Genomic DNA, 14,029 nt, shown 5'->3' with positions numbered 1-14,029 from the left:
GAGGCCGTTAATTTAAAAAGCAGCCGCGGTCCTCGCAAACGAAAATTCTGACCATAACAAACGTGTATCTAGAGAGTAAAGGAGCAACCAACAGCGTTATCATATAGTTAGACCGAGGTAAAGTTGAGGCTAAAACTCGGATATCAACGGAACTGTTGCATGTAAGTTACGTTGTGTTAGGATATCTTACAAATACACGGTAGCTAACGTTGGAAAGCTAATTTAGCTCTTTTCGGCAATATTGTGAATGTGTTCTCTGAAGTGCATCAATAAGTGATTATCTTGACCTAATGAGTTGAGTTAGCTATAATAATACCGCTGAATAATATATTAGGTAGGCGTTTATATTTTAATTTTGGCGTTATTACGAAACTGCAAGATTTGAGTTGGCGTTAGCCGTTTGAGTGCAACAAGACAGCTGAGTGACGTGTTAAAGAAGACTAAAGACAGCAGCCCAGGTTGTGTTTCAGCGGTCTGGGGGTTAAAGGAGGAATGTCATTCATTAATGATCGCTACAGTTGTGGCTGTTAAGTGCTCTTAAACTGACCGCTTGGCTATTCGTCTCCCTGTTCTCTTCCTCTGGAATGTTTGGCTAGTGTTGGATATCGGTCATTTGTCAGATAATGGATAGAAATCTCAATTGGAAGTCTACTCGCCATCTTTTTTACAGAGCTTAAAATGCATCAGTCTCATTTTCATGAGCAGAGAAGTGTGTTCAGTTGTTAGAAGAAAGTGATAATGCCCGCTCTTATCCCAAAGTCCTTAAAATATCATCCAACAACACAAAACTGTCATGACAATAAAAAGCTGAAACGAGATGTTTCACATTTGTGTTTAAACCGTAACCGTTTATTCAAAGTAGTTTTCTGTTTACTTGTGGCTCTCTTGCATTGTGATTAATAACCATGTGTTCCAGTTGCTAATATCATTTTGTTTTTTCAGATGCAATGGACAACATAATCTTTGCAGAGCGCGAAAATACAGGTCTTCATCCACCTAATCTGAAGATGCGTCAGCGCCTTCAGTCTGTTCCAGGTAAATGCCAACTATGTGTAATTTGTATTTCTTTAGCAGCAATTTTGGTCGGTTAACCTGTTTGCTTTTTTCCCTCCCACCAGAGAAACTCTTGTCTCCTATGAGCGCCAAAACCTTCCACACTCCTCTGCCGTTTGGTCGGAGGGCTTTTGGTGCTGTCAACAAAAGAATTGCAACCCCTGTTGTCGGCACACAAGAGACGTTAAAGCCACAGGTTGGAATAAAACAGTTACAATCTAAAAGTACTGTTGGACCACAATGTGACCCATTTGCTCTGTACCTCAGACTATTCATGTACTAATGATGTAGTATTGTTCCCTGCAGGAAACTAAAGTAAAAAATGCTTCTCTGATCAAAATGGACGAATACCCAGAAATTGAGAAGTTCATCCCATATGACCCACTTGGTAACAATGATGCATTCAATAGTGACGGTTCCCAGTAAAACCCTTTCCTTCTGGTGCTACCAAAATATCATACTAAGAAAGTTAATGGCATTTTACTTTAGAGAATAATACATATTTATAACGTGACACACTTGGCTATAAGATCACATTATAGCAATGGTGTTGGATGTAAAATGTTGCGCAATCAGGAAGTCTGAGTCCATTAATGGTTTATTCCCTCAGGACTCAATCCATAGAGAGCCGCAGAGATTTTTTGTTTTGTAGGCCAAATGCTAAAGTTTGCCTCTCAATGGATCCATGACAAAAGGCCAATGGGATTTTACAATTGATTGGGGATTATTGTAGTTAAAAAGCTTTGTGGAAAAATGATTTATGATAAGTGTATGTTTTGTTCAGCAAGATTATTCACAAATAAACACTAGATAAATGCAATTGCCACAAGTACAAAGTTAACATTGGGCTACAAAACGCATGACTGAGGAGGTACTAGCTGTAAAGTGGACTAGTCGGCCTGATTTGTTGTTTGATATTCCAGAGGTGTATTTACTGACATATTTTATATTGTGGAACAAAGTTATTTCAAGCATTTTTTTGTTCATTAATGAAACTAATTTATTAAGAGGGGATGGAAGTCAACAAAATGTTAACTAGTTGTCTGACTCATTTCTGCAACGCTCTATTCAGGCTCATCTGTACAGTAGAGAACTGCATGCCAAATATATTAATGATTCAACATTTTCCTCACAATGTTTTGAAACGTGTGTATTTAATACATGATTTTTGACCTTTTCCAGAGTTTGAGAAGTACAGCACACCTGAGGATTTGATTCTTCTCGGTGACTTTGCGCTGCCTGGACTCGCACATTTCCCACAAGCTCATCTGTGTGAGGACGACCTGGACATGTTGGACCCACTCCCAAACCAGTCGCCTGTAAAGATGCCAACACGTTCAGGTATCGACTTTCGTTCAATCATTGCTGCATTCGCACTTATTGTTTGGGTTGAAAACGTATCTTTATAAAGTATCTGTCTATGTTGAATCAATAATAAAAATTCAAGCACAGCACGAGGTGGTTAAAGTCCTGTAGAACAACATCTTATTGTTCCAATAAGTTTATGTAACATTAAATTGAAAAATAGTTTATGGATGAAATGCCCAGATGAAGTTTCAGTTATAGTTTAGTCAAATGAAATACTCATTGAATAAATGATATTGCCATAAAAACAATCATTAATTTGCAACATTTGTCTACAGTTCTCAAATGCCACCTACGGTTGTGATGCAAATTAATTTCATCATGTCTATTGCATTGCCCTACCCCTAAAGTATAGATCGTTCACCCAAATAACAATATACTCGCTTAACTCTAGTGTTTACAAACCGTGCAGAGTTTAAGGTTTAATTGCCTGATGCGTTTGATTTTTTTTCTTTACACCATCATTTATCACTGAGTAAGAATCAACAATTGTCTGGTGACTGTAGTGATAAGTATGGTGCGTGTGCTCTAAGGGACACGTATCATTAACCTCCTGCTGTATCATTAACTGTATCTCCCCTCTGCAGATCATTGCTCAGAGCTGGACGCCTTTCTGCAAACACTCGATGAGCTGACTGTTGAACTTCCTTCAGAGGAGTCTTTTACTGAATAAATGTTTTATATATATGTTTTTATTATGCCATTTTTAGTGAAATAAAGTTTGTATTTATCCGTCTCTGCTTTCTGTTTTATTTGCTCTACAGTGCTGGGTTTATCATTGTGAAAGCCTGTGAAGTATCAGGGGAGTGTTCTGTGTACTTCCTGCTTTGCAGTCCATGGTGGTCACATGTGAGGGATACTCATTAGAATGAACTTTGTCTCAGTTCCTCTTAAGGAAAAGAGCATATCGGCTGGACTCGTCAATCGTTTGGGTGAATACCTTAAATGATCGATATCCTATTCCTATCGATATTAACCGCGTCTGCTGCGCTTAATGATTAATGAGCGATAGTTAGAGTCTAGTGTGCGCTTTGACCAAAGAGCAGGTGAGTAAGATTGTGGCAGAATCCGAGTAGAGACTCTACTATGATATTTGTGTACGGTGTTAAGTGAAGATGTTTTGCATTTAAACGTAGCTTTGTTTCACAAAATGAGGAACTTGGTGTATATGTTGCAGCATTGTTAGTTGCAGATTTGTGCATTCTCACACTTGTACGTGTATATTATAAGACTTTCCTGTCATGACGCAGCGGGAACCAGTTTCCAGTTTATAATTCTCCACTGATTTCTCCGGGGTGTTTTCTAAATATAGGAAGTAGCCTTGAACTCCTCGCGCTGGGAGCCGAGCAGCATGAATGAGGATGGATGCAACTCAACTGGATGTGAACCAGCTGTCCGTCATGCCGACGCCCACGGCGAGCAGACAAGGCACCGTTGTGGCGCGACTCTCGAGGTATGGCATGCAGGTCCTGCCCAGCGCCTTCCAGCGTAGGTCGAGGCTGCAGAGGCAGCGGGAGGTCACTGACAGCTGCGCACCGGGGGGGCTACAGAGGGAGGCTCCGGAGCGAGGCTCGCTCACACCCGCCATGCGTAAAACATACCTAAAAGAGTTGCTTCAGAGCACCCCGTCGCACGGCGGGTTGAGCAGCGTGCTGTCACAAACTCGCAGCGTGTCCTCCGAGCAGGACGCGGGCTGCGCTTTGTATCCGATGGAACACGCGTGGATGCTGTCTGCCGTGGAGGGAAACTACCAGACTATCCTGGAGTTCATCTCCGAGGACCCCTACCTGTTAACCAGGAAGGATTTCATCAGCGGGTACTCGGTCCTGCACTGGCTGGCCAAGAGGGGACAGGACGAGACTCTGCTCAAACTTCTGAGGTCCGCAGAAAGTGCGGGGATCCCTGTGAACGTGAACGTGCGGGGCAGCGGCGGGCTCACCCCGCTGCACGTCGCCAGCCTGCACAGGCAGTACACCGTCATCAAGCTGCTGGTCGGCGCCTTCAGTGCCAACGTCGATGCCATGGACTACAATGGGAAGAGGGCCTGGCAGTATCTGGAGGGAGACGCCCCGCTGGAGATGAGGGAGCTGCTGGGGACCTGGGATGATGAGCACAGCTGCGCATGTGCGCAAAACGTCAACAACAGCGCTGGGGCGATGAACGTGACCGCACATGAGCTCGATCCAGAAGAGACTCAGGCGGTGGACTCCTTTGACCAGACTCAGAAAGGGGGCAGCTGGAGGTTCAGGGTCATTAGGAAGCTGATACCCTCCTTTTCGTTTCTTGGTAACAAAAGCTGAGTGGTTATTACACGAGCCTTCAAATATGTGCATTCTCTCACCGGTTCAGTGGTTCCCAACCTGAGAATCTTATTTTTGCTGCTCAAGTCTTAAACAAATGTTAGCAGCAGCACAGACACTTTCTGGGAAATGCTCAAACCACTTGGGGTGGACAGTCCAGCTGTATTCGCAGAATGTGAATGGACGTTTGAACTATGTGTGGAAACAAATTATGGGGCTGCCCAAAAAGAGTAGTTTTATGAAATACTTAAACCTTCTAAACTGTTCATGACTTTACCTCTGTGCATAACTTGGGAGATGTCTCCAAGACATTTTAAGGAAGCCAAGCTTGAGAACTGCTGCCATGTCCACAAATGATCTATTCAGTCGCAATATTGCAGTTCCAGAATTATTTTGCACTTCAATAAACTTACAATTGACTGAGGTTCTCATTTTTCTTCTGAGCCAGTTCTGCTTTTGTACAAAAGTGTAGCCATTGCTGACGTGGCTTTAGCACCAATGTAAACATGTCATTGTTGGTCTTACTCGAGATTTGACTTGTTAATAGCGGTGCGGTCTTTGGCACGAGCAACAGAAAGAGCTCGAATTCTGGCCAAACTAGAAAAACATTTTGCATGAAAGTATTATCTGCGTTGTGAAACCCACTTCAGCGCTCTCTTCTGCTGCGCACAGCAATGCCCATGTGATGTCTAGTTTACCCCAGGAAAAAAAGTTAATAATTTACAAAATAAAAAGGCAGATCAGCCTCATAAAGTTTGATCAAAGATCTTTTATTGTCAAACATGAGCAGAACCATAGTATCTGTACAAACAAAAACTGCTGCTCCAGATAACATGGCTCCCTCCAAAGGGTCAGGCTCCGCAGCTGGAGGTTCTGGCAGATGTTGGGATGCTGGGGTCCAGGGACCCCCACGTTTACAGGCCAAGCTTGGTCCTTCTCCAGTGTCTCCTCTTGGAATTGTACCTGAAAGAGTTAAATGAATGCATCAGGGGAGAACAGTAAAACAATTAAATGCAATTTCTATATTAATGGTGTTCTTACTCATTTCCTTTGACATGTAAAGACTACAAGGTAGCCCAAGACTACTAAACAGATGGTACCAGTATTCTCATTCAAATTAAGGCAGATGAAAGCGTTCAGTTAAAATAATGCAAATTTGGCCAAATCAGTGGCGATTTCAGAGGACCTAAACAAGAGTGATATACCCCTACATGATCACGTGAACAAAAATCTTTCAGCCAAACAATTTAATGGACATATCAGCCACATTTGGGCAAACTGTAAATGTTCAGCGACAGAGCTTCCTTATCACCACCAGTAAGCAGGAATAGGCGCTATGTAGCAGAAAGATGCTCTCAGCAGGATTAATGGCAACACTCTACGGCAATGAGTGCTGCAATTGCAGACCTGCTTTACATGGAGTGTGTGAGTAACGCATTATGAAAAGTATTCAGCTAAATGGCAGGCTATCACATACATTTAGTGTAAACATTTTATTACCAGTCTATTTGTTGACGTAGAGCAAGTAAAGGAATCTAAAACCAGAGCCCATTTATCTTTTATGGTTAGGGTGTAGTTGGTGATGCCATTCAATTATGTGGCATTATTCTATGATGCTTCCAACATCGAATATACTCTTAAGAAAACACATTTCAGTACAAAGCCATACAGCCCCACATCATATATAATGTTGATTCAACGCACCTTAATTAGTCCCATAACATGATGGGTTGTATTGCTCCATTAATTTTAACAAGTGCCCATTTAACTAGCAACTGAGGGTGCACGTGTCTATAACTACCACTAAACTTTAGTTCAAAAATATTAAACATGAGAATTCTTGCAAACATTTAGGTATGCAGTTTCTCTTTTCAGCCTTTACGTAATATCTGAATGAACATCGCTCATGACTGCATTCAAATGGATGATAACACACATGCTACAGCTAGTCGCAGTTGAGTGGACATCGTTAACCGGTAAATACATGTTCACACTGTATGATTTCCTCGACACGGCAGCTTCAACGTTGTCATACTGAACAAAAAACAAAGAACTCACCTGATCTTATTTCCAGTCTTCATTCTGATCCACTGTGGAATGGGCCTGTTCTGTTTCTGCTTCTTGGCAAGGAAGCGCTTGATCCTGAAAGTCTTGTGGGACGACTTGAGAGAAAAGAAAAACGCGCCATTAATGCCACGTTATATATATATAACAGATGTTGTACAGCTGCAACTATAAATTAATGAATTTAATGCACTTCCTATGTATCGTTAGCTGATAGCTTGTACAGCTAACGGCTATGGAGGAAGTTTCATGCGTAGAGTGGGTACCGACGAACAGCTTAAAAACGCTGATATTTTGCCTTTTTTGAACAACATACGGATGTGTGAGGTACCATTGATATATTTATAAACCACACAATATATCGCAACAGGTTTACATGGGCTGCAGACGTGGATGTTTAAAGATTTTGTATTTACCATTTTGGTCCACAATCCTCGCGACTATGGCGGCGGCCAAAGAGATAGAAGGAAGTGACGTCGGCCCTTTTATCCAATGTGCGTCCACAGAACAGGGACGCGTCATACACAAAGCGACACTGAGTGGATGGTTTGTTTACGGTACTTTCAGGCACGATGTGTGTACGTATATACAATTCTGAGCCAACTAAAAAGCTGAAATGAATACAGCGCCTATGTTGATCGGAAAAGATCAACACAATTTTGGACTAAAAGTAAATTACTAATTGGTAAAGGTGGCGGTAGCCAATAGCCGAAGGTTTACTACATGTCAATTAAAATTACAAATGAATACAACAGAAGCATCTCAATCTCAAACTTCACTTGAACAATAAACTGGACTGGACTGATCACAAATACACCTAATCACCCCAACCTATCTAACATTAACACACGGTGGAAAATAAGTATATTTATTCGGCCTCTGTATATATGTTACTGTAGATTCTTACTATTTTTGTATTACTGTTTTACTGTTTATTATTTAGACTACATGATTTTTAATTGTTTTACTATGTTTCTTGTGTGCACTTTATCCCTGATTATATGTACAATATTTTTTTTAACTAATTCTTTTTTCCTGGAGAAGCACAATTAGATACAGTTGAAGGGATCAAAGACTATAATCTGTAATGAGTTATTGAATAAGGCGAATGGAATGAGTGTGTGGAGTTTTAGCTTCTTTGCTTCTTTAGCTTTGAGCAGTAAACTGGAACAAGTAAGCAAAGGCAGCGAGGACTTTTTGAATGACCATGTTGAGGAAATAGCTAGAGCGTAAATTGCTGTTGGTTGGAGATGAGTCTAGAGCAGGGGTTTGTGGGGGCTTGACCAATTAACTGATAGCAGTGGATTAGTCTTTGGGAGTGGATGAAGGCTCGCTTACTCAAGAGTACAGACTGCCCCAATGACGAAGAGGATGTCGTGATTCTAAATGTAGATTATTGAAAATGTTGGATGTGAACCTGTAGATTACGCTACCATATTCTTAAATTGAAGGACTGTTATTTTAATCAGAGGGGACTCTGTGTTAATTCATTGGGAGGTCGATAGAAACCCACACAAAATATTTCTGTTTCAGTCATTCTTGGACAAAGATTCAAGTCTCGTCCCTGCATTCATTAGCCCGACAGTCTAGTTAAACTGAAATCCTGTAGTGTTATGCAATCAGTTAATCAAACGCCCCCATCTTAAAAAAACAGGTGACTGAGTCAGTGGTGAGCAGGTCCGTCTTTCAATCAGGATCAGCGGTTCAATCCCCGCCTAGACGATGTGCCCTTGGGCAAGACCCTTGACCCTGAATCGTATGAATGTAAGTCACTTTTGATAAAACCATCAGCTAAATTAAATGTAATGTAAATATCCTGAAAGAAGAAGAAAAAAGGACATTTACACTTATGCAAAGAGCTCTTTTATTTCCAGTCAAAAGTGTCTAATGTATAGAAGCATCAGCAGCAGTGATGTTTTCTCACACTGTATTCAGTTTAGTTCAACACATTCCTGTTTAGGGGAGATTCAGTTTAGAAAAGGAAGGAAGGCCACTGGTTAATCCCTCTGATTGAAGCTTGCATGCAGGCATGGCCGTCACATGGCAGTCTAGTCTGAAATGGCTGTTTCCTCTCTGTCACTGGATGAATGCAAGAACAAAACTCATGGTCCCAAACCATTCTACAGCTATTGACCATGAAAATATGTAATTAAAGTTCTGAACATCAATTTAGATTGTCTCGCTTCCCAGGCAGAGTATGATTTTTCGTGTTTAAACTTCAAACTGAATGTCAATGCTACAACAGAAATATCAGTCATGACTGAAGAAATTCTACTGATTAGCTTTGGCAATGTTGACATTGAGTAATTTGGAAGTTATGATATGGATGAACACGTTAAAACCAACGTTGGCAGTGTGTATAACACTGTACATCAGAGAAACAATACTGAAGCAAGGTCACTTTGAGTTTACGTGGTCCAAGAAAGCTTTGGCTTTAACTAATGTGCCCTACAGCCAAACCGTAAGCCAAAGGTTACGGTTACCTTTCATAACAAATAAAACGAAAGAGGGTCACATTCAGGCCCAAAGAGGCTCCACAATCACATCTCTGCCTCTGAGACCGGGAGAGCCGGATGGAGCCCTGCTTGAACTGCAGTGCATGTCGCCCTGAGGCGCCACATCGCTGCTCTGAGCCACACAGGCCTGTCACCCCTTTCCTCACCACACTTAAAATGCCATGAGTTGATATCTGCTCAATCGTCTCCTTTGTCAGCCACGTTCTCATTCTCAGTATCTGGCTTTCTGTCGGCAGAGTTGGATTCCGCTCCATCTCGATTGCGGCTTCTGCCCCCTGGCTGGTAAAGCTGAATCGCAGGCCGGTCCTGATGTAAAGAAACGATGCTCTTAGAAATACAATTGTTTTTAGCAGAAATGACTTGATCTGAGAGGCTTAAGTCTTTACCTTATTTCGTAGACGGTCTCTTTTATTACTTTCCTCCTTCTTGTAGTCTTTGTTCGGCCTCTCTGGCCTCTCAGAGTGAGTAGAGTCTCCAATGTTTTCACCCTTTTTCTTCTCCTTGCCACGATCTTTGTCTTTTTTAACATCCTCCTCCCTCTTTCTGCATAAGTTCTCTCCATCCTGACGATCTCGCCTTCTCCGCCGATTTTCGTCCTGTCGCCTGATACGCTCCTTCTCTCTCTGCAGCCGCTCCCTCTCCCGCTCTCGGTCGCGCTCTGTGTCACGCTCCCTAAACTCCTTCCTCCCCTCTTCGTCCGCTCTGTGTGTAAAGCACGCACTGGGTTTAAGTAACCCGTTCAAAGTGAAACATTTATAAAACATTTTTTTAAAAAGACTTAAGCAACTAACTTCCTTCCTCGGTCCTCCTTATTTTCAATGTGTGGACGCCTCTTATGATCTGCCACCCCCATGGATCTGTCGTCTTTATTTGGCCTGTCTGGCTTCTTGGCCTTTTCCTTGGACTTCTCAGAATCACAATCATCACTTCTGTCTGGCTTTTTCAGGAGCTACACATTTGAAATGAAAGAAAAAAAAATCACAATGAGGTATTGGAGATGTCGAATCGAATGAAACTGTTTCAATCCAATGCAGCACACACCTTAATCTTTGGTTCTTCTTTAACTTGGTCCTTGTCTTTTTCCAGGGGTTTCTCATTTCTCTTCATCTTCTCTGTGTCTTTGCGCTTCCTTCTCTCCTCCTCCCTCCACTTACGACGCTCCTCGTCACGCACGCGCTTGCGTTCAAGCTCCCTCCTTCTTCTCTCTTCTTTCTTTTCCTCCCTGATTCTCTGAACAGCATTAAAACAAAACACGAAGACGTCATTAACCATGCAACTTAACAATTGTAACTCTGACACAAAACTGTTGTGCCACAGTGATTTATTTACCTGTTTATTCTTCAAGAAGTCAAGCAGAGGAGTTGTTTTTTTAGCTTGAAGGGAGAAAATGTATAGTTTTTAAGTCATCCATCCAGCAGGTGCTCTCTTATAAAATTTATACAATTATGTTTCAGGTGCACTTTTTGGAGACTGTTCACTGACCTACAAGTTCCTTTGATTTTGCCTCAATCTCTTCCAACAGTGTCTCTGGTGTTGATGCCAACTTGTCATCATCACCGTTGTAAAATTCAAGAAACTTCTTGTAATCCGGATCTGAAAGGAAAATATACAACATACAAATGAAAATATGGTGCTGCTTCTGGTAAGATTGATTCTCTGTAACTTAACATGGTGCAAAGTATTTTCAAAACTACTCTTAATTTAAGTATTTGGACTAAATATTTACGAGACAACCACAAGCTAGATACGGTGATTATTTTGTGAAAACCAAATACAAATACTTTTTTTTTTAAAGCTGAAACACCACAGAATCTCTCTCTTTTTAAATATAACATAATAAAAAAAATGTCTTTACCTTCATCAATTGTTCCACATTTTGCATCCTTTCTCTTCATTTTTTTCTTGGCAGTCTTTTGAAAAGGTGCGAACTCCACGATGGCAGGATACTCCTGTCCTGTGAAAAAACAAAATAATGCGGACAAGCATGAAGCATTGAGAAAATCCTTCAGTGTGTGTATTGTGCTGGAAATAAATGCTCTTCATACCTTTGCTGTCAATGAACACATATCCATCAAATCGATCTCTGAAAAGAACTATATCCTCTTGATTTTTAAAATTGATGTATGCCCTTGCGAAGAGATGAGGAAAAAGGCTGAAAGGACAGAATACTCATGTTAGATTATCAGACTCGCTGATAGGCTCTATTTAAATAATAAAACGTCTTTACATCAACACACCTGGCGTCATTGGAGAAAAACTCAAAGTAGTCCACCTCTGGGAGAGGTTGCAACTGTTCCTCCAGCTCCTCCCTGGTCAGACTTGGTGGCAACCGTCTGATCACAATCTTAAAAAATATAGTGCCAGTTCAAGATAATATCACAAAGTTAAGAACAATCAGACTGAGCAATGTTAATGTTAGTGAACAATTCACTAACATTAACTTGAAGTTGGGTCGAATGACATTTTGGCTAACTCCTGATATAAAGTTATAGGAGACAATGCATGTCCCAAAAAAAGCTAGTTAAAAGCATGCTGTTATTTCACGAAACGAAAGTAGCCCTCACTGACGACACACAGCAACTGTAGCTAACATAGCTAGCCAGTTTTACCTTTGTCATGGCCTCTTTCCTTTCCCTAGACTTCTCCGTCTTTTCTCCATCTTCACAGTTTAGTTCAAATTTTCGCTCTTTCGGCCGAGCGTTTTCCTTGTCTTCCTTCATAGTTGAAAAGCTACTTTAATCCTCGGTTGTATTTCATCTCATTCCAGAGACTTGTTTACTTTTTTTAGCAAGTTAGCCTGCCAGTAGCAACCCTAACTTCCTCTCTGGCGGGTTGAGGAGCTGCAGTTTGGTGTCGCAGCCAGACAGGGGCGCTCTGGGAGGAAACAAGAGAATACGGGGAATTTAACATTATAATTCAATGTATTTTGTTTTCTCCATTGTTTTTTGTCGGCGTTCTGTCAATTTGAATGACATGTTATCCTGTTTGTCGTTTTGTTCTCTTTAAAGAATAATTGCCTTTAAGTCCAAACAACGCTTCCTCTTGTTCGGATTCCTTTCAAAATAAAAGTTACGTTTATATCGTAGATGCTTTTCTTTTGAAAATAATTCAACTACCGGAAGTATTACTCTTGTTCTTCCGGCGGAACATAGGTCATCAAGAGAGTCGACATTTTGTTCGCTCGTGAGCAAAATAAACCATCGAAGGTTGTTTCAAGGCAACTTGTTGATCATAGTTTCTGTCGACTGACAGTTGCCGGCTTCCGTCATGTGGTACGAGATTCTGCCGGGCATCGGCGTCATGTTCGTGGCACTGCTCATTCCGGGTTTAGCAACCATTCATATACACAAGTTCACCAACGGAGGAAAGGTGAGGAGGATGTCCCCATGTTAGCGAGAAGTCATCTTACAGGTGCTGCGTGTTCGTGTTTTTGTTCTCTAAACTAAGCGACTCGCTAAAGACTGCTCTTCTTTGTAGGAAAAGAGAATCGCTCGAGTTCCGTGGCAATGGTCTCTGATGGAGAGGGACAGGCGCGTGTCGGGGACAGGACGGTATTATGACTCTAAGGTGAGCAGAGGTACACCACAGTGACGGGCAACGTTACAGCCTGACTGGACTGTGGAGGCTATGTCCGCACACTAAAGATGTACTGGCATTTATGAGACTATATATTATCGTTGCTGTTACATGGAGCAGAAGTTACGACATAGTGAAGAAAGAGGGTTAACCTCCACCGTTATCCATAGTTTGGTTGTCAGATGCCAGAGCTGTGAAAATAGTCATAACATTTGATCGGAAAATTACTTTTTACATTCTGAAGATACAACTGACGGACGCATACCTGCTCTAAAGCTAAGATGAAGTAAAATGCCGAGGGATAAAGTGAATAACTTATGCTTTCAAGATGATGTGTACTGTTGTTTAAGCAAACAACGCCATTATTTCATAATAGAATAGCACCCCTCACTCAATAACCAGATTACAACCTGGAGTATAGACACTGAGGGTACAGATTACAAACCTAAGAGGTACAACTACAAGAAGTGAATAAAATATACAAACATTAAGATTGTTTTTTAAAATGAATGTATTGACAAATAGTTCATGTATGGACTTTTAAAAAACGAAATGATATGTAACTTACTCAATTCGAGATATATTTTTCTTCCTCAACAGGGACTTGAGAACATCCACTGATGACCAGAAGCATGGAAACCCTGATAAGAAGAATGTTGGACATTAAAAGATTATATCTAACATGCAGCTGTTGATTGTGTTCAGTCTTTTAAGGCAGGCGCCCCGGTTACCTATTCAACTGTTCAAACCTGTAATTCTTCCGAGGCTTCTCGGCTCATATGTTAAATTTCAAAAGAAACAAACAAGAGATTCGTGTTTAAATCAAATAAACGTTTTACACCTGTTCATATGTTGTGGAGTTTATATGTACAGATGACATACTGCTAGTACAGGTGACAATCCAGTGTTGATCTCAGGAGATATGTCTCTTTGTAGTCGGACTACAGTTTATCCTTGTGTTGAGGTGTGAGGTGATGTGCATTTTTCAGAATTTACATTTAATAGACAATTGTAAATGAAAGAATTGACAGGTTAATCAATTCATGAAAACAAATGGTGGCAGTGCCGTTGGTTGCGTCCATTGCGTCCGCTCGGTGATGATTGGCCTATCAACTTGAGTTTTTATCTGCTATCTGACTATTGATTAGACACCAC

General features: G+C 41.2%; 5 protein-coding genes across 5 annotated transcripts; 3 read left to right on the top strand and 2 right to left on the bottom strand.

The window, feature by feature from the left end:
- The first annotated feature begins 8 nt into the window (after positions 1–8).
- Positions 9–3,154, top strand: pttg1 (PTTG1 regulator of sister chromatid separation, securin). Its single transcript, XM_056439123.1, has 6 exons — positions 9–161; positions 943–1,035; positions 1,119–1,249; positions 1,360–1,441; positions 2,236–2,394; positions 3,006–3,154. Exons 2-6 carry the CDS (start codon positions 948–950, stop codon positions 3,089–3,091), a joined length of 546 nt encoding a protein of 181 aa, XP_056295098.1. The 5' UTR covers positions 9–161; positions 943–947; the 3' UTR covers positions 3,092–3,154.
- Positions 3,155–3,303: 149 nt separating this feature from the next.
- sowahd (sosondowah ankyrin repeat domain family d) lies at positions 3,304–5,138 on the top strand. The gene is given in 3 exon segments (XM_056439263.1): positions 3,304–3,464; positions 3,731–3,834; positions 3,836–5,138. Coding segments are annotated over 2 exon segments (948 nt in total). The 5' UTR covers positions 3,304–3,464; positions 3,731–3,769; the 3' UTR covers positions 4,719–5,138.
- A 329-nt stretch (positions 5,139–5,467) lies between these two features.
- On the bottom strand, positions 5,468–7,287 carry rpl39 (ribosomal protein L39). Its single transcript, XM_056439264.1, has 3 exons — positions 7,199–7,287; positions 6,777–6,880; positions 5,468–5,681 (listed from the first exon to the last, which is right to left on the bottom strand). The coding sequence occupies exons 1-3, from the start codon at positions 7,199–7,201 to the stop codon at positions 5,633–5,635; spliced, it is 156 nt and encodes a 51-aa protein (XP_056295239.1). The 5' UTR covers positions 7,202–7,287; the 3' UTR covers positions 5,468–5,632.
- Positions 7,288–8,622: 1,335 nt separating this feature from the next.
- Positions 8,623–12,185, bottom strand: upf3b (UPF3B regulator of nonsense mediated mRNA decay). Its single transcript, XM_056439332.1, has 10 exons — positions 11,908–12,185; positions 11,536–11,642; positions 11,344–11,450; positions 11,154–11,252; positions 10,781–10,891; positions 10,628–10,671; positions 10,340–10,528; positions 10,090–10,247; positions 9,685–10,000; positions 8,623–9,604 (listed from the first exon to the last, which is right to left on the bottom strand). The coding sequence occupies exons 1-10, from the start codon at positions 12,016–12,018 to the stop codon at positions 9,476–9,478; spliced, it is 1,371 nt and encodes a 456-aa protein (XP_056295307.1). The 5' UTR covers positions 12,019–12,185; the 3' UTR covers positions 8,623–9,475.
- Positions 12,186–12,444: 259 nt separating this feature from the next.
- Positions 12,445–13,720, top strand: ndufa1 (NADH:ubiquinone oxidoreductase subunit A1). Its single transcript, XM_056439286.1, has 3 exons — positions 12,445–12,667; positions 12,776–12,865; positions 13,475–13,720. Exons 1-3 carry the CDS (start codon positions 12,566–12,568, stop codon positions 13,493–13,495), a joined length of 213 nt encoding a protein of 70 aa, XP_056295261.1. The 5' UTR covers positions 12,445–12,565; the 3' UTR covers positions 13,496–13,720.
- The last annotated feature ends 309 nt before the right edge of the window (positions 13,721–14,029 follow it).

This window comes from Pseudoliparis swirei, chromosome 19 (genome assembly GCF_029220125.1).
Source record: "Pseudoliparis swirei isolate HS2019 ecotype Mariana Trench chromosome 19, NWPU_hadal_v1, whole genome shotgun sequence".
NCBI classification, from domain to species: domain Eukaryota; kingdom Metazoa; phylum Chordata; class Actinopteri; order Perciformes; family Liparidae; genus Pseudoliparis; species Pseudoliparis swirei.
This window is presented reverse-complemented; position numbering and strand designations above follow the sequence as displayed.